The 25363-nt window shown below is 38.9% G+C and overlaps 1 protein-coding gene across 9 annotated transcripts in view; it reads right to left on the bottom strand.

Annotated features, from left to right (window-relative positions):
• Positions 1 to 25363, bottom strand: part of SEMA5B (semaphorin 5B) — a 498410-nt gene that overhangs the window by 172908 nt on the left and 300139 nt on the right. For all 9 annotated transcript variants that reach the window (XM_067473384.1, XM_067473381.1, XM_067473388.1 and 6 more), the window contains one exon: positions 8087 to 8186. In XM_067473384.1, the coding sequence (XP_067329485.1) occupies positions 8087 to 8186 (100 nt within the window). The remainder of the gene's footprint in view (positions 1 to 8086; positions 8187 to 25363) is intronic.

Here is a 25363-nt window from a genome sequence, read left to right as displayed (position 1 = left end):
TTTAAGCCAAAGAAAAAATGGTATCATGGAAACATCAGTGCTGAAATTCCTAACATATTCTCATCCCATCTCTATCTCTTCTCTCGTAACTCCTCTTTTCACCCATTTCTAAGGTGAGCCAAGAAACTTTTATTATTAAAGACAACATTTAAGAGCTTGGCTTTGATTTATGAGTCCAATCTCCTCCTCCACCACCCATTCCAAGTTCTGAATACACCACCTTCATTTAAAGCTTAGCAGGATATACTGTCAAATTCTTTGAAAGTATAGTTAAAACTACAACTTCATAGAATCAATATGTCTGTTCACCACAGTGCACATTTTAAAAAGACTCATCTTTTTAAGAACTGCTAAGAGACTTCAGTGATCCTGACAAGCTGAATCCCTCCTCACTTTCATCTTTTCTCTGTTGCACTGTCGTTTTCTTCATCCACTTTGGTCAATCTTCTGCTTGTGGCACAGGAACCAGTGATGTCTGGTTCAGTCAGGCCCCAGCTCCACACATGTAACCCAAGAAGCCTATGGCTTCTATACATCAGCCTTGCTTTGGAAAGAACCACAGTGTATACTCTCATATTGCCCAAGGGAAGAAGTCATCAGCCACATCTTAGCAACTCCCAGGGCACAAAGCCAATATAAAAAAGGACTTGATCCAAATTTTAGAAATAGGAGAGAATTCTAAATTAAACATAACTCAAAATAATTCACTCATATTACAATCTAGCCAAAAGACAGAAAGGACAGTTGTTTTAAACTGCTTTAAAAACAACTATTAACTTGTGGGGTTTTTTACACAATGGTAAAAAAGAGAGAATAAACAAGTAAATGTTTATTTAGGAGACATTTGGATCTCACATGAGGTTGAGCTATTTATCCAATATTCTCATGAACAAGTCTCTAAATGTTAGTGAAACGATCCACCCAGAAATACCTAGGGCAACTTGACCACGGTTCAAAGTGAGTCACTTATTGGCGATCACTTGTGTTTGAGTATAATTGTCTTCCAAGTGTAGTGTCTTGACGGTGAGTCCATAGGTGACTGCAGAGACCTATTCTTGAGCCGCATGTTCTTACACAGTGAGGACATCAATTTCCATGTTGAAGGCGGTCCCGGTCAGAGTTGGTCTGACACACCTTCCTCTTGATACGTTTCTCCCTTTCACCCACAGCACTGTTGATCACAGTTGACCTCCAGTTAGAATGGTCGAGGGCCACAGCTTCCCAGTTCTCGGTGTCTATGTCACCGTTTTTAAGGTTGGCTTTAAGCCCATCTTTAAATCTCTTTTCCTGTCCACCAACATTCTGTTTTCCATTCTTTCAGTTGGGTGTAGAGTAACTACTTTGGGAGACAGCAATCAGCATTCGGACAGCGTGGCCAGCCCAATTAAGTTGGCGGAGGATCACTGCTTCATGCTGGTGGTCTCTGCTTCCTCCAGCACACTGACATTTTCCGCCTCCCTTCCCAAGAGATTTGCAGGATTTTTCAGATGGAATCGTTCCAGGACACTGATGGAATCGTTCCAGGACTTGACTGTGACATTTTTAGATAGTGAGTACTGTAACTTAACTTTTATAAAAAAAAAAGGGAACCATTTCTTTCTCGAAGTAGAATGATGAAAGGTTAAAATGTCCTGAAAGAACCTAAAGAAGCAATGATACCTTCTACTCTCTTCACAATGCCACTGCTTCTGGTCTTTTCAAATGTTTGGGTGGGAAAATGTTGGCAATGCTCACCATGGGCAGCTGGCTCCAAGGGGCTGTGCAGGGATTTGTACATAACAAGTAATGACTCTTGCTTTGACTTATACATGGGTCATATCAAAATCAATAGTTTTGTCCCCAAAATCTGACCTTAATTTATATATGAGGTCAACTTGTATATAAGTATAGACAGTAAACATGCATAGATTCACAAACTCTTATTCAGCTCCTTCCCCTAGTAGACTGCCCCATTTCTTTGGCTACATATTCCTTGCATGGCAGGGGATTAGACTGGATGGCTCTTGTGATCTTTTCCAACTCTGTGATTCTATAACAGGTTTTCCATATCTCTTTGCAATCTTTTCCCTACTGCTATGCCATCTTTCCCTGATCTGCCTTTTTGCTTCGGTTTTATACCCCTTCTCCCCCATAGCCCCCACTTCACAGCATTCCCTGAATTGTGATGGGCTAACACCCAACAGACTTGGCTACCTTCTCCCTTAAGAATGTACATGGCTTCACATGGAATAAGAGGAACAAGGGTCCAGGTTGCCCCAGGATGTGTGTGTGTGTGTAAACAGAATTTCCATTCGCCCAAACATCTGATCGTCTCCATCCTTTCAATATTTCCAAAGCATTCAATCATGTATGCATACATTTTGGTGTCATTATCAGGCCATACACTATTTTTTTTAATTATTGCTCTGTTTATTCCCCTTTTTCCAAATCGTCCATGCAACTTTTCAAAAAATGACATGTTGCCACAGTAAAAAGAATGAGGTTTGTATGAGCATGTGTGTCTCTGTGTGTATGTATGCACTCTTCTGTAAGTTTGACCATTCATAAACTTCAGGTCTCAGTTCACTCCAAGGAGTCCAACTTGAGCTTTAATGGCCCTCTATTACCAGGTCGTTGTTAAGAAAGCTATTTAAATGCATGGATTTTGGATGGATTACAAGAAAGATTCTGAGCTGGTCCCAAGCTTCTGGAAACATTGTATATTTTGACTGAATAAATAGCTTTAATATTTAAGAAACATTTAACGTTTTTTTTCAGTGGCTGTTGGACATAAATGGGGCAGCAGATCTAACAGAATATCAATCAGTACTAGCATATTAACCAAAGCAGACAGGACAGACATTTCCCAGATAAAGCACGAACCCCATTCATCAAAAAGTTGTGTACATTCTTCATTTCATTTGCAGGAAATATGAGCCAAGGTACTGTGATACTGAACACTAAAACACTATACTGAAACACATCTGCATATATAACAAGCTTTTTGAAAGGTTGTGTGTACTTTGAACATCTATCTCAAAGAAAAGGCTATTAAGATACAGTACAGCCCCTTATTGACTGAATCAATATCCATGGTTTCACTTATTTATGCTCCGAAAATATTTCTCTGGAGATTTATGCAATCTGAAGAGAAAGCAGTCAAAATATAGTTTGCTATCTTCCACGGCTTCAGATATTTTTGAGGGTGGGAGCAGGTGTCTACAATGTATTTCCTGTATTACCTAACACACTACGTAGTTATATTTGTAGGGTTGCTGCTGCAATTCTTAATTTTTACATTTTGAACTGAACACAAACAGACAGATATATATAGGACTTTGAAACTTTTCCAAACAAAAAATCAAGGCCTTTTAATAAGCTGAGATGTTTCAGAAGAGGGTCCTCTTTTTAAAAAACAAAGAAACCTTTTTGCAGGTCAAAGGTTAGGAAGAACAGGGTACAAATAGACCAGTGGTTCCCAACTTTTTTTAACCAGGGACCACTTTGACCAGTGACTACTCTCCAACATTAGTACCAAAAGGGTTATGACTCAGTTTTTGGTCAACTTTAGATTCAGTTTGGGGTGCTGATTCAGACAACTGCATTGGATAGACCACATCAGCTCTAGTTTTTAATACAGAACATATGCCATGGTCATTGACAGGAAAGGAGTGGCAGGCGGCATAAAAGGAGCATAAATAAAAGAAATAAAATAAAATAAAGAGGAAGGAGGTTCACAGACCAGATGTTCATCGTCGCAGCCCACTGATGGTCCACAGCCCACTGGTCAGAACCACAGCTTTTACAAGAATTCCAGATTAACCAAACACTGAATTTCAGATGCAGAACAATAACATTTGTTTCTTGTTTCATACTGCTACCGTTTGAAGGTATTTTCAATAGAAATACTACATGATGGGGAAAGGCCATACAGCTCCTTTTCCTCTATGCTTTGTCTCAGCAATTGCATTATGTGTGTTGGTATTTAAAAAAAATAATTCCTCTATCTTTAACAACCACTAGATTTTCTCAACTTCAAAATGTTACACTCACTTTTTTCCGGCACCAGGCCACCGCTGTCATATTGCCAAGCAGTTCCTTACTCTATTCTGCTGGCATGATTTCTTTCAGCTTTGAAAGAATGGAGCAACCCACAGTTGCTTAGCAAACGGTTAACTTGTACCTAAATGCATTCACTAGATTGACTTTCACTCTGGACTAGACTAGGCTTGAAATTTCCAGCCCATGAAAGGCTCTGACATGGGGAAACTCTAGGTTAAACACACACAGCACAGCACAGAGATTGCCTTTCTATTCTTCTCCTCTCTAGGGAAGCCCTAAGACCTTTCCATTAGGTATGTAAGTGGCCACAATATATGTAACCATATAATTGACTGTATCTGTTTTTTCTTCTTTCTCTCTTATAGGAGTAAATTCCTAACCAATTCAAAGAGACCTTTACTTTTTTTTTCTTTTTTTTTTTTTACAAAAATGCAGATTTCAAAAGAAGGGCCTCGCTTTCTCACAAGGTCACATTACCAGACAAGAGAAGCCCCGTGATCTGACTTTTAAATCAGAGCATTTCTTTTGTCTCCCAGGAAACACAGAAAAGCCATGTTGGTTGAAAAAAAGCTGTTTGCTCTTCACCATTTTCCTTGATGGTTCTGAAAGACTTCAGGTGTCTGTCCCTCAATACTGTGGATTAAACCTAGGCATCCTCACGGTGTTTGCCTCTCCACTAATACCTCAAAGCAGGCAAGATAATTTCTCAGCTAAACGTGACTTGGCAGGGGGTAAAGACAGACAATTACAAGATCGTTCTTAATGCAGCCCATTGTAACATCAGCAACTCAGCTTATTCTGTCTCACGCAGGCAGCCAGTTAAAGACTGCTGTCTGTTACAAGGGCATATCAGGAAGAACTAAATCCATACTGGAAAAGTTCCCATCCAAATTCTGCGCACATACAGTAGAGTCTTACTTATCCAACATAAACAGGCCAGCAGAACATTGGATAAGCAAAAATATTGGATAATAAGGAGGGATTAAGGAAAAGCCTATTAAACGTCAAATTACATTATGGTTTTACAAATTAAGCACCCAAACATCATGTTTTATAACAAATCAACAGAAAAATGAGTTCAATACATAGTAATGTTAAGTAGTAATTAATGTATTTACAAACATCACAATGTATTAAAATAACTGTGGTTCCAGGAGGGAGGCAGACTGCGTTGGATAATACAGAATGTTGGATGAGTAAAGGTTCGATAAGCGAGACTCTACTGTATAGGAAAAAGTGATAAAGGGTAAAAATCGTATACTCATTTTTTCATCACCAAAACCACATGTAGGATTTTCCTTTGATGCCCAAATATTATAAAGATGTTGCCTATAAATCTCCATTTTTTTCCTAGTAAGTATTAAATATAGAATATTGCTTTTCCATATTTAAAGAGCAAAACAGAAAGAAAGATAGGCAGAAAGTAAGTAGGTTACTTACTTGCTTCTAGCCCTGGAAGTCACAGGATCAAAACTATCTGATTCCAATTAACATAAGATCCATTCTAAAACCCCAGATTACAAGCAGAAACTTGAATCTCTTATCTGTAATTCTTAAGTTTTCTACCCAAAAAAAAAGGCAAAGGAAAGCAGTGGCCATCAGGGATCCAGAATCGTTCAATATTGTGCCTGGCCAATGTTTATTATGTATATATATATCCACATTCACCAACAAAGCACCTATTGCTCTAAGATCTTTCCCAGGAGGTTCTATGTTTATTCTCACAACATTTGTTTCCAAAATGGAAAACATACACGCAAAGGGAGTCTTGAGGCATATCTGGCCACAATATGCATGTTGATAGACTACAACCTGAACTAGGTCCCCCCCCCCCCCAGTTTTCAGTCCCTCAAAAACCCTAATATGGACTAATGTTCTATCATTCATACTAGCAGAATCTGCCAAAAAGGCTTCCATTTATCACAAACAAACAAAAATGCTTCAAGGAGGAAACATTTTATAGCTCCTTTGAAGGCTGACAGTAATCTTGCCAGATGGAAACTGAGTTTCTGCTGTAATACATTTTGGCTGCTCTTGTAGCTACTGCTGTGAAAAAAAGAGATAATCTTTAAAAAAAATTCTCCAACATCCATCCTTCCAGAAACTTCTAGTACCACAAAATGCATACCCCCATAGCTTTTCCAAGGAGTTGATAAATGGGTCTTCATGGGTCTTCAGGCCACCTTTTGTTTTAGCCACTTGTCTCTGTCGCATGCTGTGCTATCTAAGCATATAGATATGTCTGTTGAACCATGCTGTGTCTCACAACTGTCCTTCTGTAAAGCATCCATTCTGAACAGGTTTGCTGAAGCAACCATATCCTTATCTGCTCTTGATGCAAATGATGTTCCAATGAATCAAAGGCACTTTAGACAAATTAGCAGGAAACAGCATCTATAAAGCTTTGCACCCTGGTCATAAATTCCTTTAGGAACCCGCCCCCCCCCCCCCCACAAGACACCTTTCTCTGAAGAAAATCTAACAACCTCAAAATGGTTCAGAAGCAATAGGACTAAAAGAAGAAGTGGGTACAGAACATGCAATCTAACCTTTTCTATGTTGGGTAACTTATAAAGAGAAAATTATCCTCTCATAGTTCAACTCAACTATGCTCTCAGTTGTGATCTCATTCAGAAAACATTCTCAACCCTAAATTCTGGATAATCGTAGGTACCCCGCTCCTTTTCATATCCAATTTATTTCCCAACATCCTTTCTCATCATGCTGGTAATCCCACACCATCATTCCCCCCACCCTGAGCTCTTTTTCTTCTTTGTCACTTTTTGTGCATCTCCCCTGTCTCATACATGTAAAACAACTGGAAACATGCCCAACATCATAATTATGGTAATACACAATACTCAAACAATATTTTGGTCCCTCAAAAGCTCTATTTCATACACCTCCAACCTCCCCTTCATAAAAGAAATCACATTTCTTTCTTTGTCCATCTTTTTTTCAATAGTTAGAAAAGGTAAAAGCACATGGAACAGGAAGCTATAACTTCATACCCAACCTCTTGAATTGGCCAGGCTGATTCTGAGTTAATTTTAAATTTACATTCTATTAGTATTATGTTTATATTTTTGTACAATGTGTTTTAATATATGTATGTTGTGGAATTGTGTTTTACCAGGATGTTCTAACTGTTCTAGCTGTGTTGTACCTCACCTTGACAAAATAGAGGTGCTAGATATTATTGTAGCTTCATCTATAGTAGTACTACTCTAAATGTTGGTTTGAAAATCAATTGTGACCCATAAGCCATTAGGTTCTGGTCTGCAGTTAATTTCCAATTACAAATACAAACAGGATAATAATATGGCATTAATATGGTACAGATCCATGACACCAGAAGGAAGTACTGGTTCATCATTATCAGATATGTAAGAAGTGCTTCTCTACAGTCCTTGTAATCTTTTCCAGCTGTTAAATCCAAGATCAACAGAATTGGAAATGAAATATTCATGTATAGAGGTAAGAGGGAAAGGGAAAATGAGCACAGGAGAGGGAAACAAAGGGAAGGAATGTAAAGAGCATGACATAGTTGGGTGGGAATGTAAGCTCTTGACTCTTAAAGGGGAAAATGCAACAGATTTGGGGATCATCTAGGCTGTAGAAACCCACACCTTCACCCAGAGAGTCATCCCTGATTTGTCAATTTCATTCAAGCTGGACTTCAGAAGACAAACTGATTGGCATCTAAGGGATGGATGCATTTTTCTGATTCTCTGGGCTTATGCTCCATCATGAAAAGTTGAAGACTTTTATTTAACGTAGATAGCACTATGCTGGTTTTGTTTTTATACATGTGGACAAATAGTGAGAAGAGATTTTGTAGCATCTGGGATCCTTCAGGAGATGACAGCTATATTACTTTATTATTTTTTTTAAATCCATCTCCATGAAAATACACACACACACACTAAGATTAATATTGAGTGTGCTTGAAAGCTAGAATATGCAAAAAAATTTGTGCAGAGTCACCTGCAGGGGACTTACAAGAATAAGATTCTTGCACTCCAATTAGAAGAGTCTAATTTACCTGGCTCCAACTATGAGTTGATTCCTATTGGCATCCAGAGCAAGCTGAGAGAAGTCCCGTACACCTGGATAGGTGAAATTTGAAACCCAGGGTTTCAGATCTGCAAAACAAAAGTGGAAGAAAAAGAACAATGACTCTGTTTGATAAGCAATAATTTCTGCAGTGCATTCCAACTAATGGATTTCCAGTTGAGCATGTGCCAATAGATGGATAACAATCAATTAATCCCCATGGGATAGGATTTAGAAATACAACTTCCATAGTGTGCACTGTGCTATATTTCCTGATCTGAATTTAAAAGTATTTAGGAGTATAAAAATGTTACATGCTTAAAAATGTTTTCATGTATATAAAATCAAGTGTTCTAGTTAAGCATCCAAAACCAGAAAATGTATGGTGAAATAAAAATAAAACAAAATCAGATAAAACGGAAATACACAGTTTATGTACTATAAACTATCCCCCCCCCCTCAATGCAAAATTCCAAATCCACTCTCCAATGGAATTAAATTGAAATCTATAATCAACAAAATATAATCAATAATCAACACCCAGTACATAATACTTTGTTACAATGGCTATGAAAAAAAATTATCCCAAAGGCAAAAACCAAAATATTGGTTGGGACATTTTTATCCCAATCACTTTTGCTTATAGAAAAGATCAGACATTTAAAAAACTGTATGCAAGTTATTTAAATTCAGAAATACTGCAAACAACAATTTAAAACTGCAGGTGACAGTAGTATAGATTATCCAGACAGTAGGCTTGTGAGGACTCTTCAACGTTTAGGTATGTTGTCACATATTCAGGAGTAGCTTTTCTGACCATGAAGCAAAACACAAGAAATTCTACAATCCACAAAAGTGTTGCCCATACAGTTGTGCTGGAGGACCTAGAGATTCCTAAAGAGGTGTTCTCTCAGGTTAAAAAGATGTTTTTTTATTTGCAGTTTTCTGCTTTCACTAAGGTTCTGTTCCCTTAACTCCTAAATATGGCAGGCTCACTATATTACTCCTCTGCCATTACATTTCAGATGTAGCTTACAGTTGTACATGTTTTGTATGTACAATGGTTTGAGGACTATGATGTATCATGGTAAACAGTATCACCAATATTATTCATAATATCATCTGTTTTCATCTATTTCATTGACTTTCCTGTGTTTTTCTTCTATTTTGAGGAAACTGCCTCCCTTGGTTTATAACCTTATTTTTTACAAGGCATGATTTCCTGTTCCTGAAAAATAAAAGCAATGAGTGTACTACAAAAGCAAAGAAATACCAGCAGTATATGACACCTTTAAATATATATACGTCACAGAAAAAAGGACTGTGTATTAAATAATTCCCAGGACTACCACTATGAGATTCAAAATGTTACCACAGTGGTTCAGCTGTTTTTATTTCTATGTCTTAAATCTGAGGATGGACAAGAAGGGAAAAAGAGACTGTTTTGAAACTGTTGTTAAATTTTGCAGGAAAAAATCTACTAACCTTGATTCCTGCCTCCTTATGGTCATAGGTCATTCCTATAAATCCCCTTGAATTTTACTGTGGTTTTAAAGAAACTAGATATTCTTCCCGAAAGGAAAGTCTGAATGAACCATCTCCTTTGACACACCGCATCACTACAGTTAGTGGAACAGTTTCTTGCTTACTGATTCATCTCCATCACACCAGGAACTAGACTGTATTTGCTATAGACCCAGAATTCTTCCTTTGTACATAACATGATTATAATCTGCTCTATTCACTCTACCACCTGTCATTCTCTGCTTTGATGATGCAAACACAGGTGTGTTGCATAGCAAGAGCCCCTAAAATATGGTCTTGTTCCATACATACTAACTAGAAGGTAGGCAGCAATTAAGGCAGGGAGCTTGAGGCCAGAATATTATTGGTAACTGCTATTTGGAGTTGATTAATTGAGTCCATTATTGAAGAGTGGGTCATCCAATAGCTAAATCATTGATTCAGTTGGCATACTCCAGTTGGGACCAACGATAGAACCCCAAGAAGGGAGAGACTAAGACCAAACAAAGAAAGAATCCTGCAGCTGTTCAGAGTACTGTAAATTAGACAGGGCCTGAGAACCAATGGGCTTCCAAGGGAGGACAATGCAACCCCACTACAGGTAAGGCATCATGGGAAGGCTCCCATGTTGCTGTCACCACAAGATGCACCACTTCCTCTCCTCTTTTGGCACAAAGCCCGACCAGAAGTCCCTGTGTGCCATCTAATGAGCTTCGTGCTGAAAGTGGAGAGGAAGCAGTGTACAATGGGCAAACCAGGTAGGAAGGCAAAATCTCTAGCTCCATTCAGGTTCTGCAGACTCCTGGAAACGGCTTGATTGCTTGAGTCTATCCATCTCATCTTGCTCTTTTCACATTGTCTACTACCTTCCCAAGCATTATTGTCTTTTCTAGTTGTTCACCCTTCTCATGATGTTTAAATCTCAGTTTAGTTATCTTGGCTTCTAGGTAGAGTTCAAGCTTGATTTACTTTAGGACCCATTTATTTGACTTTTTAGCAATCCACAGCATCTATAAATACCGGAACAGAGTTGGAAAAGTCAGTCTTCCTCCATCCCAAGTCCATTTTACATGGTACCCTTCCATTCCTTTTATGCATTACTCTATAGATGTATGCTGCATTGAAATCTGCTCCAGACATTCTCATTTAAATGTCTATATCCATGCATATTTTAACCAAAAGATTCTACTAAAATACACATTTCTAAGCATATTTTGATATTATAAGCCAAGAACTGTTTCAGAAATTCAAAATCCAGCTGATAACAAAGCTCAGATCTACACAACAAATGCATATCCTGAAGACTCAATTCTGGTAAATTTGTACTGATATATTCAAAAATCACTTAGCATTCCTAATCCTGAGAAGAGTAAGGTAGAAAGGTACTGCAAATCTAAAGTCAAGAAGCTATTGAGAAACATATGGTTCATGTAAAGAAACTGGCATATAATTTTACCTAGCTCAGACCTCAGTGCTTAAATGTTTTTGTATGAATTGTATTTTAATGTATTTTATATTGATGATCTATACTGTTTTTTCTTATTGTATTGAATCTTATGTTGTTAGCTGGCCTGAGTCCCTCCTCGGAGTTCGAGAAGACCGGGTTATAAAAACTCTAAATAAATAAATAAGTAAATAAATTTTAAATGTTTATGTATGCATATAATGAATTCATGTCCCGGCATTGAGTGTTTGCCATTTGTATGTTGTGCTTCGCTCTGAGTCACCTTTGGGGTGGGAAGGGTGGAATAGAAATGTTTTTAATTAATTAATTAATTAATTAAAGGAAAGCCTACTAAGAACACAAGAAAAGCCCCAAAGCACCAAATCAAAGGTCTACCAAGTCCAGCACAGTGTTTCCATTTTTGCATCTGCACTGTAGAATTAATGCAGTTTGATACCACTTTAACTGCCAATGTTAAATGCTATGGAATCCTAGGAGTTGTAGTTGTGCAAGTTCTTTAGCATTCTCTGTCAAATGGTTCTGGTGCCACACTGAACTACAACTCTCATAATTCTATAGCATTGAGCCATGGTGTCAAACCACATTAATTCCTCCTGTTCCTGAGAGGTATACTGCCACTTGTACTGGAGGTAATACCACCGATATCCCCTGACACCTATAAGTTACTTAGTTCTTCCACTTATGGAGCTGTTTCCATCAATGAGGATCTCCTACAGCCCTAAACTTTCTGAGAAATCGAATTCCAAATCTATATACCACTATTTAATACTGGTGTCCAACACTCTTCTAAAAAAGGTAGACAAACAAATATTTCAGGATAACCTGAAATTCAGGTAGACCTGAAACCATGCTTCTCTTCCTGCAAAAGGATCTGCCAGAAGAATTAGTCATGTGCAAACACCGCAGGAAGTGCAGAAATGTCACCTGCAGTATTTTTCTTGCTAATGAAACCCTGTCTTCTTTAACATGGATCTATGGTTGTAAGAAATTTTTCTGAACCTAATCTAGAGAAATAACATTCTTCAAAGCTGGATAATGCACCCACTCCATGTATTCTTGGCCATTTATGTTCTCTGATAGGAGGGTCATTTTATAACAATGAACCCTTTTATGGATGCTGCTCTGATGCTCTAATTTTCTCTTGTCATTTCCTGCCCACTTGAGTTTTTCCTTTCCTCAACTAGCCCATTATATGATGTGATGGCAGAAAAATACGAGATGTGCCTTTTCCTCTCTCGTCTTTTTCCTCTTTCTTCATCTGCCATCACCGTTCTTTTTAAATAGCAAACACTGGAAAAAAATTACAGGTACAGAATGGTGGGGTGAAAAATATATGCGCTGTAGGTAGCTCGATCCTTTCCATGATCGTTTTAAATGTCAGTCAAGCCCAGTAAATAACAGGCAACTGTCCCGATTTATATTTACGACTGCAGGTGGCAGAGCATATAAAGAAAGCCTTTCAGATTATTAAATTAAAGGCTGCAAGTCATGCATCTTCATAGCACCAAATGCAGGCCTTTATAAGCCATACAGTTGAGAGATGATTAAACACAGTATGGTTCTCTCAGCTAAGAAGATCTAAGGACCAATCATACGAATTAATGCTGAATGCCTTCTCTGACCCTTCTGAGCCCACTCTTTGTAATGAGGGGGAAAGGGAGATGCAATAGGGGAAAAGGAGCAGCAGAGGAAGGACAGAGCAAGGGCTTTTTCATTCTCCATATTACATTTCATTATTACCTAGGGTCACAAGCAGCCTCTAATGGCAGTGCTTAGCTTTTATCTTAAAGAATGAGCTGAAGAATGAAACCATATGAAAAAGGTAAGCGCTCCACGACTCTCCACCTACAGCTCCACACAGAAAAAGTGTTCTGCATTAGCCAAAGTTTATACATATGGACTCAATGAACTCTTGAATTTGCTTACATCTGACCTTCCTCAAAGCCCCCTCTTTTACAAAATGTTCTTAGATTGTTTTGGGTTTTTTTTTTCACCCTTAAGAGAAGTCTCTTTAATTTCAGCTAAAAGCCCCCAGAAACCAGACAGTGTTTACATTTGCAAAACATCTCTCTATATAAACACTATGGGGGGAGAAAAACCCTAAAAGAACCTAGCTTTTCATAGCCTGGAAAGCAAGGCAGGAAATCCAGAAGTGAACAAACTCAGGACAGATCAAGGCCCCCTTTGTGCTTTGACTTTTCAACCCATTCTGGGGAGGAAAAGAAACACATTTCTTACTCTGCGTTGCTGAATGTTTTAAAGGGTGAAAGTTTCAAAGCAGCCACAAAATGAGTGGCAAGAGTTAGGTTCACAACTGCCCAAACAATACTACTCTATAAGAACATGCTTTCAACTTTGCAAAGAAAAGGAGAACAGCAATGTGGAAATCCTGGCAAGTTGAGCCAGCATGTGCAAAAGCTGGGTTGCAGTTAAACATTAAAAATAAATTATGGCAAGCAGACTTATTGATAACTGATAAATAGAGAGAGAAAACCTGGAGGCAGTGACAGATTTTGTATTTCTAGGAGTGAAGATTACTGCAGACGCAGACTGCAGCCAGGAAATTAGGAGACGTTTACTTCTTGGGAGGAGAGCAATGACCAATCTCGATAAAATAATTAGGAGTAGAGACATCAGATTGGCAACAAATATCCGCAAAGTTAAAGCAATGGTATTCCCCACAGTAACTTATGAATGAGAGAGCTGGATCAAAGAACGGCTGAGTGAAGGAAGATAGCCGCTTTTGAACTGTGGTGTTGGAGGAAAATTCTGAGAATGACTTGGACCGCAAGAAGATCCAACCACACTCCAGGAAATAATACCCGACTGCTCATTGGAGGGAAGGATATTAGAGGCAAATATGAAATACTTTAGCCACATAATGAGAAGACAGGAAAGCTTGGAGAAGAGAACGATGCTGGGGGAAATGGAAAGAAAAAGGAAGAGGGGCCAACCTAGTGCAAGATGGATGGAATGGTATCCTTGAAGTGACTGGATTGACCTTGAAGGAGCTGGGGGTGGTGACGGCTGACAGGGAGCTCTGACATGGGTTCATCCATGAGGTCACGAAGAGTCGGAAATGACTGAATGAATAAGCAACAACAAATGAGCCAGCATAATGAAATATTTTGAATTTTGAACTAAGACTGAGGAGAAAATCATATTCAAAGCTCTAATCAACCATAAAACAGGGTCCAGCCATCATCATGACCTTCACCAATACCACAACTATTCTTACTGCACAATTTATTCCTTTTAGGTAAAATGACCTAAAAGGCACATCTAGTAAGGATCTGTGGGAGAGCCTTCTGAGTAACTTCTCCCAGGCTTTTAACTCCTTCCTACAGAAAGTTAGTTTGGTTCTTCTCTGGTATTCTTCTGGCAAGAGATAAATTTTATTCAGAAAAAAATTGGGCTAGTTACTGTTTGTGCAGAAAAGTCTTTTAATGAGGGGAGTTGAAATCCTTTCTTGTTTCTATGTTTTAGGTGTTTTTATTCAGTGCGATTTTGCAGATATTTAACTGCTCTAATACTATATATTGTCTGACTTTTGCAGTGTTTAGTTTGTTTTAAAAGCTGTCCCAGACTCTCTTAAGGGAGAAAAGCAGGATATAACTTGAGTAAATAAAGCCACTTCAAAACATCTGAAAACAAATTTCTTTTTAATCTTCAAATATACAAAAATACAAGCATGACAATGAACTCCACAATCTGACAAGACAGTAAACCAAGGTCTCACATGTGTGTAACCAATCAGGTATTAACCTGATTCTGAAATGAGGCAAATGTCAGCAATTTTTACTTTTAAAAAATAGCATGTCACATCCAGGGCTCTACAGACAATAAAACATTCCCTCCATGACGTGATGCTCTAACGCTGGGATATTGAAGAGTGCTGTCTCCGTGGTCAGCTCTTAAACAGTGATATAAACTCAAATATCAAGGTCACAAGCCATGAACACACTCCTGAAACGTACTGGCAGCCAATGTACGTAATTCCTTTAAAATTGGTGCAATGTGGTTTCTGTACAATGTTCCAGCCAAGAGTCTAGCCATACCATTTTGTACCACCTGCAGATTACATATCAAGGTTCAGAAACCCTACGTAGAACAGTGTATGTACTCCTGTTGTCAGATTAGGCCTGCCTAGGAACAATTGCAAGAGAAAAAAAAAACATTTTGAGCCACCAAATCTATTTGAGTCTCTAATAAGAGAGAAGAAGAAAAGTACAGTACAATCCCCTTTTTTAAAGATTCAATATCAAGGGTTTTACTTAACTATGCTATGCTTGAATAAATATTCCCTCCCCTAGATATGTTTATGAGCTTCTCTATATTCTCCAGTGTGATTTTTAGGTATATTTCTGGCCCAGGTATAGTTTAAATATAGGAGTCAATATTACCCACAGTTTCAGGTATCCACGGAGGGACTTGGGAGCATATTGTACTGTATTCCCAAACAGGATTTCTAATCCTACTCAAGAACCTACTCAGTTATCAGATGTAGTAAACAACTGATATATGCAGTCTTTATTTTACAAGAATTCAACTTCACCTTTTATCAGCATAAATGCATACGGTTGTGAGAGTAAAAATACGGGGAGTGGTGGAATTGTATACATTACTCCAAATATTACAAACTTTGAGGGTCCAAAACACCCGGAGGACCAACGTTTGCCCATGCCTGCATTACACTCTTAAAGTCTTTACAGGAAATGTTGGAAAAATGTAATAAACCAAGATCTAGTATTTATTTTAAGATAGGCATTCCAGAATATTCTGTCTGTGGCTCCTATTAGAGTGAAGTGATATTGAGGAATTTTTGTTTTTATCAAACTTCCCAAGTTCCTCCTTAAGGCACTTAATGTCCCAGCCTCCACATTGACTGGGTACTACCAAGAGTATGAAGGAAAGTGTTATACTATCCATCTTTCTATGTGATGGTTCTCCACTTCAAAATAGCACAGGTAAAACAGTATAGCACACATTGAAGATGCAACTATTTGGACCAGTACACAAGATATTATAACTAGAAATGACATGGAGCTATTTGTATGTGTAATAAATCTAAACGATCCGTGTACCTGAGCAACACATGTTCAAAATGCAGTTATAAAACTTGACATGGGAAATTTCACCAGGCTTCAAATTAGAATAGGCTATCTCTGTATTCATCAGTTAATTACTATGTGAACAGGAAAAAGCACGAAGGGCTCAAGCAGACAAATCAAATGCTTGACCATTCACTTGGGTGTAATGTTCAATCATGATCTCTGATACTCCCTAAAGTAATCAGGAATTCAATTTCTCCAAAACATCTTATAGAGGAACAGCCATCCTTTTCTTCATCTGGCTCTTAATAGAAAGGTTAAGGAAGCAGCAGACTATACTGTTTGAGAAACAACAGGCTGTGCTATTTTGAGAGCTAACACACTTGGAAAAATGAAAGTGAAGAACCTTCGTAACGAAAAGCTCATAAGAGGAAATCAGTGTGCCCTTCCAAATCCCCCAACAGAACTTCAGAGGGACATCCTGTACTCATGTTGGGAGAAGGTTCCGAAACGAGACGTGAGCTTTCTTTGGATGGACCATAATTCTCCTTAAGCCATGAAACTGAGCTCAGTCCTAATATTCAGAGAAGCTGAGTACTGTCAACCTTTCACATTTGCGGGTTTTGTAGATTTAATTACACAGCCCAAACAAAAAGACACATACACACAGTGTCTTGGTTTTTAGGCATCTTCCTGGAGTTATTTGGGGTACTGATTCAGAAAATTGCATGGAATAGACCGCATCAGCTCTAGTTTCTTCAATATTATTATCAAGTTTTTCTATGGGTGGGCAGATGGAGACTGTTAGATGCCGGAAGTTCTGTATTTCAAAATTTAGGCTATGTTGGTCAATATTATTCACTGATTTGATTAAAATGTTCTGTCATAGAATCTCTAGGTCTCTCAGGTTAAAAAAAATGCAATTTTAAAAATTAGCCATTTTCATTTTCACAGGTTTCCTCTGCCCCAACCCCAGCAAATGTGGAGAGTTGACTACACTTTTCATGCACACAGTAAGAGCTTTGCTCTTCCTATCTCCCCTTTCCCCCTTTTTTAATTCAAATTTTTAACAGACAAACCAGAAAGAAAACAATATTTATACTTAAACACAGACATACTTGAACAACAATTACATAACAACACAATTTCTCTTACCAACATTTATCCCTACTTTAATTACATGTAAATACAGACATATATACATAAAATAGTTTTAAAAGAGTATTTCCTGCTTCCCTTTTGTTGATTTCTCTATAGTTTAACCTTTTTCTTACTTCATGTGCAGCAAGTTATTTACTTCTGTTTGTTTCGACATTTACAAATGAATGTCCCAACAGTTTATATATATTTTTGCTCTTGTTGTAAATTGCGTTGAGTCTCCTACAAGGCTGAGAAATTGCGGTATACAAGCAAAGTAAATAAATAAATAATAATAAATATCTCCAAAACTGTACATAAAGTCTTTCCCTCACATATATACTGTATATACTTGAACCTAATTCTCGCCTTTCTTTGGCTAAATTGGAATGTGCATTAGATTTGCGTCATACAGTAATCTTAGTGCTGTGTCAGAGCAAAAGGGAAAACTGCTTCAGGAGCTGAATCTGGAGCTCCTCTTTAGGGGACTTCATCTCTAATTAAATAGCCAGTGCTCAAGGTGACTTCTATTTTGTTCAAAGCCAAACAGTTTAAAATCCATTGTATATATTCCTTGCGATTGCCTGGATCAGGTCATATTCCATGGAGGGATTAAGCTTGGTCATCTTCACCTCTTCCTCTTCAAAATGGTCACTGAGGGAGATGCTGCCAGTCCAACGCCTGAACTTCCAGCCTCCTTCCAACTCAAAACAAAAGATATCTCACCAAACAGTAGTTTGTACATGTACACTCATGTATACACACATATACAAATACTCCATGTAGATTACAGATAACACATCTAAATCTTGAGTTATTTCAGTGGCAAAGGCAGTTCTAATGGAGGTTCCCAAACCTAACACCTAATTCATATCCCTGTTGTATCCTATAAGAAGCATAGAAAGATTACACATTCCAGCTCAGACTTTTGTCCAGCATATGATTTATTCTGTATGAAGAGCCCACCTGGGTTTAAGCACAAGTGAAGAAACTACCTTAACAGACAAGAGTTCTTTGTCCCACCCTGGTCATTCCACAGATATATAAACCCAATTTTCCTAGTTCTAACAGACCTCACTACCTCTGAGGATGCTTGCCATAGATGCAGGCGAAACGTCAGGAGAGAATGCCTCTAGGACATGGCCATATAGCCAGAAAAAACCTACAACAACCCAGTGATTCCGGCCATGAAAGCCTTCGAAAATACATTGAACTATCTTAAAGATTCAGATAATGAAGGACTTCTAACTACAACTACTTCTAACTAGTTTTCTGCTAGAATAATACATATTTGTGACGTGGAGGATAAAAACGCTAGAGGCACTTAATCCTGACATAATTTAGGGACTCTGTAAATCTTAATCTGGCCAGATGTAGAATTACAGCCTACAATGTTTGCACTGGCAAGAACAAAACTAGCCTTCAGCAAGTATCTGTATGACATGTACTAAGAGCTCATAATCTATAAGCTGTCCATAAACGCTGAAGTTCCCACCATGGAGATGGTGGGGGGGGGGGGGGGGCACTGAATGGTACTGAAAATGTTAATAATAGTAAGAATACCTGAAAGACACATCACAAAAAATCTGAAGGAAAGTATCCCAGAGGATACAAATCCAAAAAACAGTCAGCACCTCTAGCAAACCCCTTTAATTAGCCTTCAGGGCAGAGATTTATATCAGAGAACATTGTCATAAAATAAAGCTGATTCAACAATAAACACTTCAGTAATAAAGCAAAACATATTATACTGCTGGGTGCCTGCCAGACCCAGTGGGCATAAATAAATCCACATCTTGCAAACCCCCCAACCACTGCTGGAAACATAGAGATGCAAGATTGTTGTTGTGTGTGTGTGTGTGTGTGTGTGTGTGTGTGTGTGTGTGAGTGAGTGCAAGAGAGAGAGAAAACTGGGCCATTAAAGGGCGCCAATATTCTATTTCTGAAGACTCATGTCCTCTTATTATTCACAGAACTGAGAAATAAATTCTCTCTATAGTGTTCTAAACAGCCTTATTTGTATCTGGGCCAAATATCAATGTGATCCCTTACTTCTAGGCTGAATACTTGAGTGTTATGTTAGGTCAACTAGTTTGTTTACCTGTTTCTCTGATGCTTTTTTATTTTTTCAGAACAATGCCACCTTTCCTTACTGATTCCACCTCTCCATACTGATTTCAGTGCAGTTAACCAAAACTATCAAATACAGTAAAGTCGGCCCAAGAATGAAAAGAAAATGAAATAGAATTAACTTAGTCCTGAAAGTATACAAAATATATGTCCTCCACCACCGCCACTGCCACCAAATATGCACATCCTTGCCTGTGGGAGCTTCCTGTAGTCAGGAGGCTACAGCCAAAAGATTTAAACCCTACAAAGCACTCTATGTAGTCAGCAGTGACTTTGCCTCCATCTGAAGGGTGCCTAGAGTATTGTCTCATGAACAGAGGAGATGGATATGATGCTCTAGTTCAGTGGTTCTCAAGGTGTTTTGGCAAACAATTCTCAGAAATCCTAGCCAGTTTAACAGCTGTTAGGATTTCTGGGAGTTGAAGGCCAAAACATCTCTGGACCTACAGGTTGAGAACTACTGCTCTAGAAGCATTCCATTAAATACCCGAGCTCTAGGCCAGGTGGAGCCTCATAGAGATGCCCCAGTATTCTGAAATAGGTTATAAACCAGACAAGTTAAGTTCTAACCTGTGTGTGTGATTCTGTTAATAGCCATCTGTCTGAAGGAATACTCATTTTTATCATTCACACTTCAGTTAGAGGCCTGGGTAGGACAATAGAAAAACCTCTCAATCTCATTTATCATCACAACAACCTTGTAAAGCTACAAATGCTTTAAAATGCTCATCTAAGACAAAGTGTGACACTGCTAGATTGCAAGACCTAGTATTCATCAACATTGGCTATGCTGTCAAGGGCTACTGGGAGCTTCAATCTGACAAGAGCAAGAGTACTATACAGTACTTTGCCCACCTCTCACCTAAAGCAACAATGGATGGGAATTTTATTTTAGCTCTTTTTGTTTGTTTATTTGTTCGTTCAGTCATTTCCAACTCTTTGTGACCTCATGGACCAGCTCATGCCAGAGCTCGCTGTCGGCCTTTGCCATCCCCAGCTCTTTCAAGGTCAAGCCAGTCACTTCAAGGATAACATCCATCCATCTTGACCTTGTTCGCCCCCTCTTCCTTTTTCCTTCCATTTTTCCCAGCATCATTATCTTCTCCAAGCTTTCCTGTCTTCTCATTACGTGGCCAAACTATTTCATTTTTGCTTTTAATATCCTTCCCTCCAGTGAGCAGTCAGGCTTTATGTCCTGGAATATGGACTGGTTTTGTCTTCTTGTGGTCCAAGGCACTCTCAAAGTTTTCCTCCAACACCACAGTTCAAAAGTGAGTATCTTCCTTCGCTCAGCCTTCCTTATGGTCCAGCTCTCTCATCCATAGGTTACTACAGGGAATACCACTGCTTTAACTATGCAAATCTTCATTGCCAGTGTGATGTCTCTCTACTCTTAACAATTTTATTGAGATTGGTCATTGCTCTCCTCCCAAGAAGTAAGCTCTACGAACTCCAAATACAATGCACTATCAATCAGACTACAGTAGATGACAATGGATATAAAAAGGAGGACAGAATGGATCCGGTCAAAGGAACAGACTTCCTAAATCTTCCAGCAGAGTTCTGATCTCCTGAATTCTGCTATTTGAAACTGACTGCCATTCTGGCAGTCATTCTTCCATTATCATCATTTCTTGACTTCAAGTTAAAAGGTCAAGTGAATAGTTGTTCATGATCATATGGCCATTATACACTTTTGAATCGCACAGTCAGTTCTCTGCAATGAACAAACCAACAAATCCAACATCCTTTCAAAAATACCTTTCAACTGAATTTATTCATTTCACACAAAGATCAGATAAGCCACTAAATAACTCTTTAGGTAAAGGTTTTCCCCTGACATTAAGTCCAGTCATGTCCGACTCTGGGGTGTGGTGCTCATCTCCATTTCTAAGCCAAAGAGCCAGCATTATCCGTAGACATCTTCAAGGTCATGTGGCCGGCATGACTGCATGGAGTGCTGTTACCTTCCCGCCAGAGCGGATCTACTCACATTTGCATATTTTCGAACTGCTAGGTTGACAGAAGCTGGGGCTGACAGCGGAAGCTCACACTGCTCTCCGGATTTGAACCTGTGACCTTTCGGTCAACAAGCTTAACTGCTCAGTGGTTTAACCCACTGCACCACCAGGGGCTCAAATAACCCTTACAACCACTAAATATACTACAGGATGATACCATTTGTCCCAAACGAAGGACAAGTCTTCGAATAAGCCCAGCTAGTGTTTCAGCTCACAACATTCTCTTTAGCAGTATCTGACTGTTCATTGCACTGCAGTTCCAAGAAAAGGGTTCACTCTTGACTGAGGTTGCCATGTAGACTTTGAAAAGTAAACACCCATCATCCAGCTGCACTGAAAATGACACACTGGGGATCCAAGCAACTCTGCCGGCAGCTTTAATCAGAAACTACAGTACTTTTATAAGCACTCTATTTATTTTCAGTGCTCTCCAAGGTAAAGCTTATGAGCTGAATACCAAGACTTCTGTATAGCCAAGTGCCACAGTATACATACAGAGGGATACTGCTGTCTTTATCTCTCCCCAAATATCCTCTGCAGACCCCTCACACATACATCAAGCCTCATCAGCACTACTATTTCAGCAAGAAAAGCCAAAATCAAGGCTACTTCCTTCCTTAGCCCTACACATCTCTTTCTGGGTGCTTTTACATTCTGGAGAGGAATTGGAAACATGTCCCATAGATAACATCTTTAAATCCACTCTTAAATACCTACAGAACTTAGAAGTAACACATTACAAGTAGTTACTGGTATCCACTATTTTGGGCAGTAATGGGGACAGAACATAGGTACCATCAAGAAGTAACAGAACAAACAGAGGGCAGTAAAGGACAGTTTCCATTCAATGAGAAACACTATCTTTATATGTTGAGACACTCTACTGAAAAAAAAAACCAGTTATCGTTATTTTTCTGTCCTTCAGCAGAAATGCCTAGTCCACTGGTTTTTGCACTAATTGTAGTGTCCAGAGACCTTTGAAGGCAGAATACATGACATGGAAGCCTCTAGAATCATTTAGGTTTTACTCAACATTTTTTTCATATGGAAGATTAATTATAATGCCCGAAAAGAGGTATGTTTGATTGACCATATGTTTGGAAGGTGATTTGGTAGGGAAGGGGAACCTCCAGCCTACACTAGAAAATAAATATCTTGTACAAACATTACTCCATAGCTAAAACACAACGATGCATCAAGGAATTAATCAATTAAAGCCTATAACACTTAACAATTGGTTCTATAAACATGCATTAAAGTTGTACAGGAATACATTTCTTAGTTCTGGCTTTCCTTAACGCTCTTGCATGTGCCTTCTCTTTCTCAGTTACTCACAGCCTGCTTCTTCGCATTCATTCTCTACCTTAACATTAGCACTCTTTATGCTCCATTTCTGGATGCTTTTCTGTTTGGCCTTCTGTGAGTTTTTCTCAGTTGGAGGTCACCCTTACATTGCCTCAGCTCTTTCACCCTCTATGAAAACACTGATCTCTTTCACCCCTCTATGGAAACACTGAATCACTTCCCCTCTTTAATTCTCACCATAAAATCTTCCCTTTCTCTCTGTCTTATGAGCAATGCTCTGTATGAGGACAATTTTGTGAATGAAGGGCATCTTTCCCAGATCCGTCTTTTTACTCCAGTGGTCTTTTTGGCTCAGCACACAGATTTATTTTTTTATCAGTTCTCATTATGGTTTATGCAAAATGTTTAAAAACAGTAAAAGGCAGCATTTGTATTTATTGATGAATTTGCAGTACTCCTTTTTTACTTAAAAAAAAATTAGAATGCTGGGGGGGGGGGGGGGGGTCATTTTCCCTAAATGACACATTCATGATTTTATTTGTGGTGATTGCCAAATAAATATTAAATAAACTTTTTCTCTTAATTATTTCATTTTTTAAAACTGTATATGATTTTGTCACTGCATAAGACATTCACATTTAAATGCTTTAAATGTTACTTTTAAATTGCCCGAAACACTGTCAGGCATGTGTCCACTGTGGCTGATGACTGTCACTTTACTTTTAGCCAAACATTCTGCTTTCCTTGTGGAATTCCCAGCTTGGCAATGAGACAGTTTTAAATGCTAGGGCTCTCTTCCAACACAAATCAACAGAAAAAGCAATATATTATTCACATCACATACCTTTCTCTTGCTCATACCACTGCTGACATTCTTATTAATTGAGACTCCTTATCTGCTGGGTGGGAATAATCTTTGGGCACACTTACACTCCCACTAAATAGAGTCTAAAACTGCATTACATAGTCAGACTAGACCAGTGGTTCTGTGGAGTCCTAAGGGCTCTGTGTGCAATTCCCAGGGGCTCGGCAAATGCTCCAGGACAAAAAAAAAATACACATTGAATAAAATTAAAGAATACAAACAAAAAGTAGAATAAAAATTAGAAAGCTAGAAATTACATTCTGAACTGAAATTTGTCAAGTTGAATTTTACACCTCCTCTGGAATTCTGCTGCCACTAGCTACCAAAACATTGTAGCGCAAGATGGAGAGGCACCAAGACCAAGTGGGGTGCCAGCCTGTCGTGCACACTCAAATGGCACTTCCAGGAACTAAGTGTCCGAGTGATTTCTTGGAACTGCACATTTGAGAAGTTTCTTGCTCATTCTTGATCTTTCAAGAATTCGTGGAATTTGCTCAAAGCTTTTCAGAACTTAGCCCCATATAAATAGAGGTTGGCTAGTCAATTTGGAGTCCCTTCACAGTCAATTTTAATAGCTATAACATTGTGATTTCTTAAATATTCTTCTGCTGTGTGGTTTGTAAGTATTCATTAATAAAGTGTTGTCTTATGTTTTACTTGTATGTCCAAACCCCAAACTACTGTGATGAATTAGCAGTAGAAAAATATTACATTATTGACTGACTGTGATGCCCCCCCCCCACTTTTTTTTTTCAAGCAGGTAAGTACTTGGATTTTATTATTTAAAAAATTATTTCCTTTATTTTGTATTCTGGGTTATCAAAGATAACGTTGGAGATTCTCCTATTCCTGTATGATTTTCTTTTAGGCAGATGTCACTGGCTTCAAACAGGTACCTTGAAGAAAAAAAGATGTTACATTTGAAAAGGAGAACACTCCATTACTTTGCCAGATGAGCCAACAACAAAAAAAGTTTATAACCAAGCAAAGCGCTCCAGCATTTGTGTCAGAAGGGCTTTCCGCAAAAGAAACCATTTCTGAATCTTACTTACTTACTTACTTAGGCGATCCCTCGTTGGACGAGTAAGATGGTCTTCCATTATGGATTTCCTTGTGGGTCCGTATGTGGCTGTGGAGCCCTATTCTTGCTCTGCATCTTCTTCCGCAGTGAGGGCATTGGTTTCCAGGTGGAAGGCAGTCCCGGTCGGGGTTGGCTTGATGCGCTTTCCTCCTGGCACGTTTCTCTCTTTCACCCTCCACTCGTGCCTCCTCAAATTCTGCAGCACTGCTGGTCACAGCTGTCCTCCAGCTGGAGCGCTCAAGGGCCAGGGCTTCCCAGTTCTCAGTGTCTATGCCAGAGTTTTTAAGGTTGGCTTTGAGCCCATCTTTAAATCTCTTTTCCTGCCCACCAACATTCCGTTTTCTGTTCTTAAGTTCGGAGTAGAGCAACTGCTTTGGGAGACGGTGGTCAGGCATCCGGACAACGTGGTCGGCCCAGCGGAGTTGATGTTGGAGGACCATCGCTTCAATGCTGGTGGTCTTTGCTTCTTCCAGCACATTGACGTTTGTCCACTTGTCTTCCCAGGAGATTTGCAGGATTTTCTGGAGGCAGCGCTGATGGAAACGTTCCAGGAGCTGCATGTGACGTCTGTAGACAGTCCACGTCTCACAGGCATAGAGCAGGGTTGGGAGGACAATAGCTTTATAGACAAGCACCTTGGTATCCCTACGGATGTCCCGGTCCTCAAACACTCTCTGCTTCATTCTG

This window comes from Anolis sagrei, chromosome 1 (assembly GCF_037176765.1).
Source record: "Anolis sagrei isolate rAnoSag1 chromosome 1, rAnoSag1.mat, whole genome shotgun sequence".
Taxonomy (NCBI): Eukaryota; Metazoa; Chordata; class Lepidosauria; order Squamata; family Dactyloidae; genus Anolis; species Anolis sagrei.
This window is presented reverse-complemented; position numbering and strand designations above follow the sequence as displayed.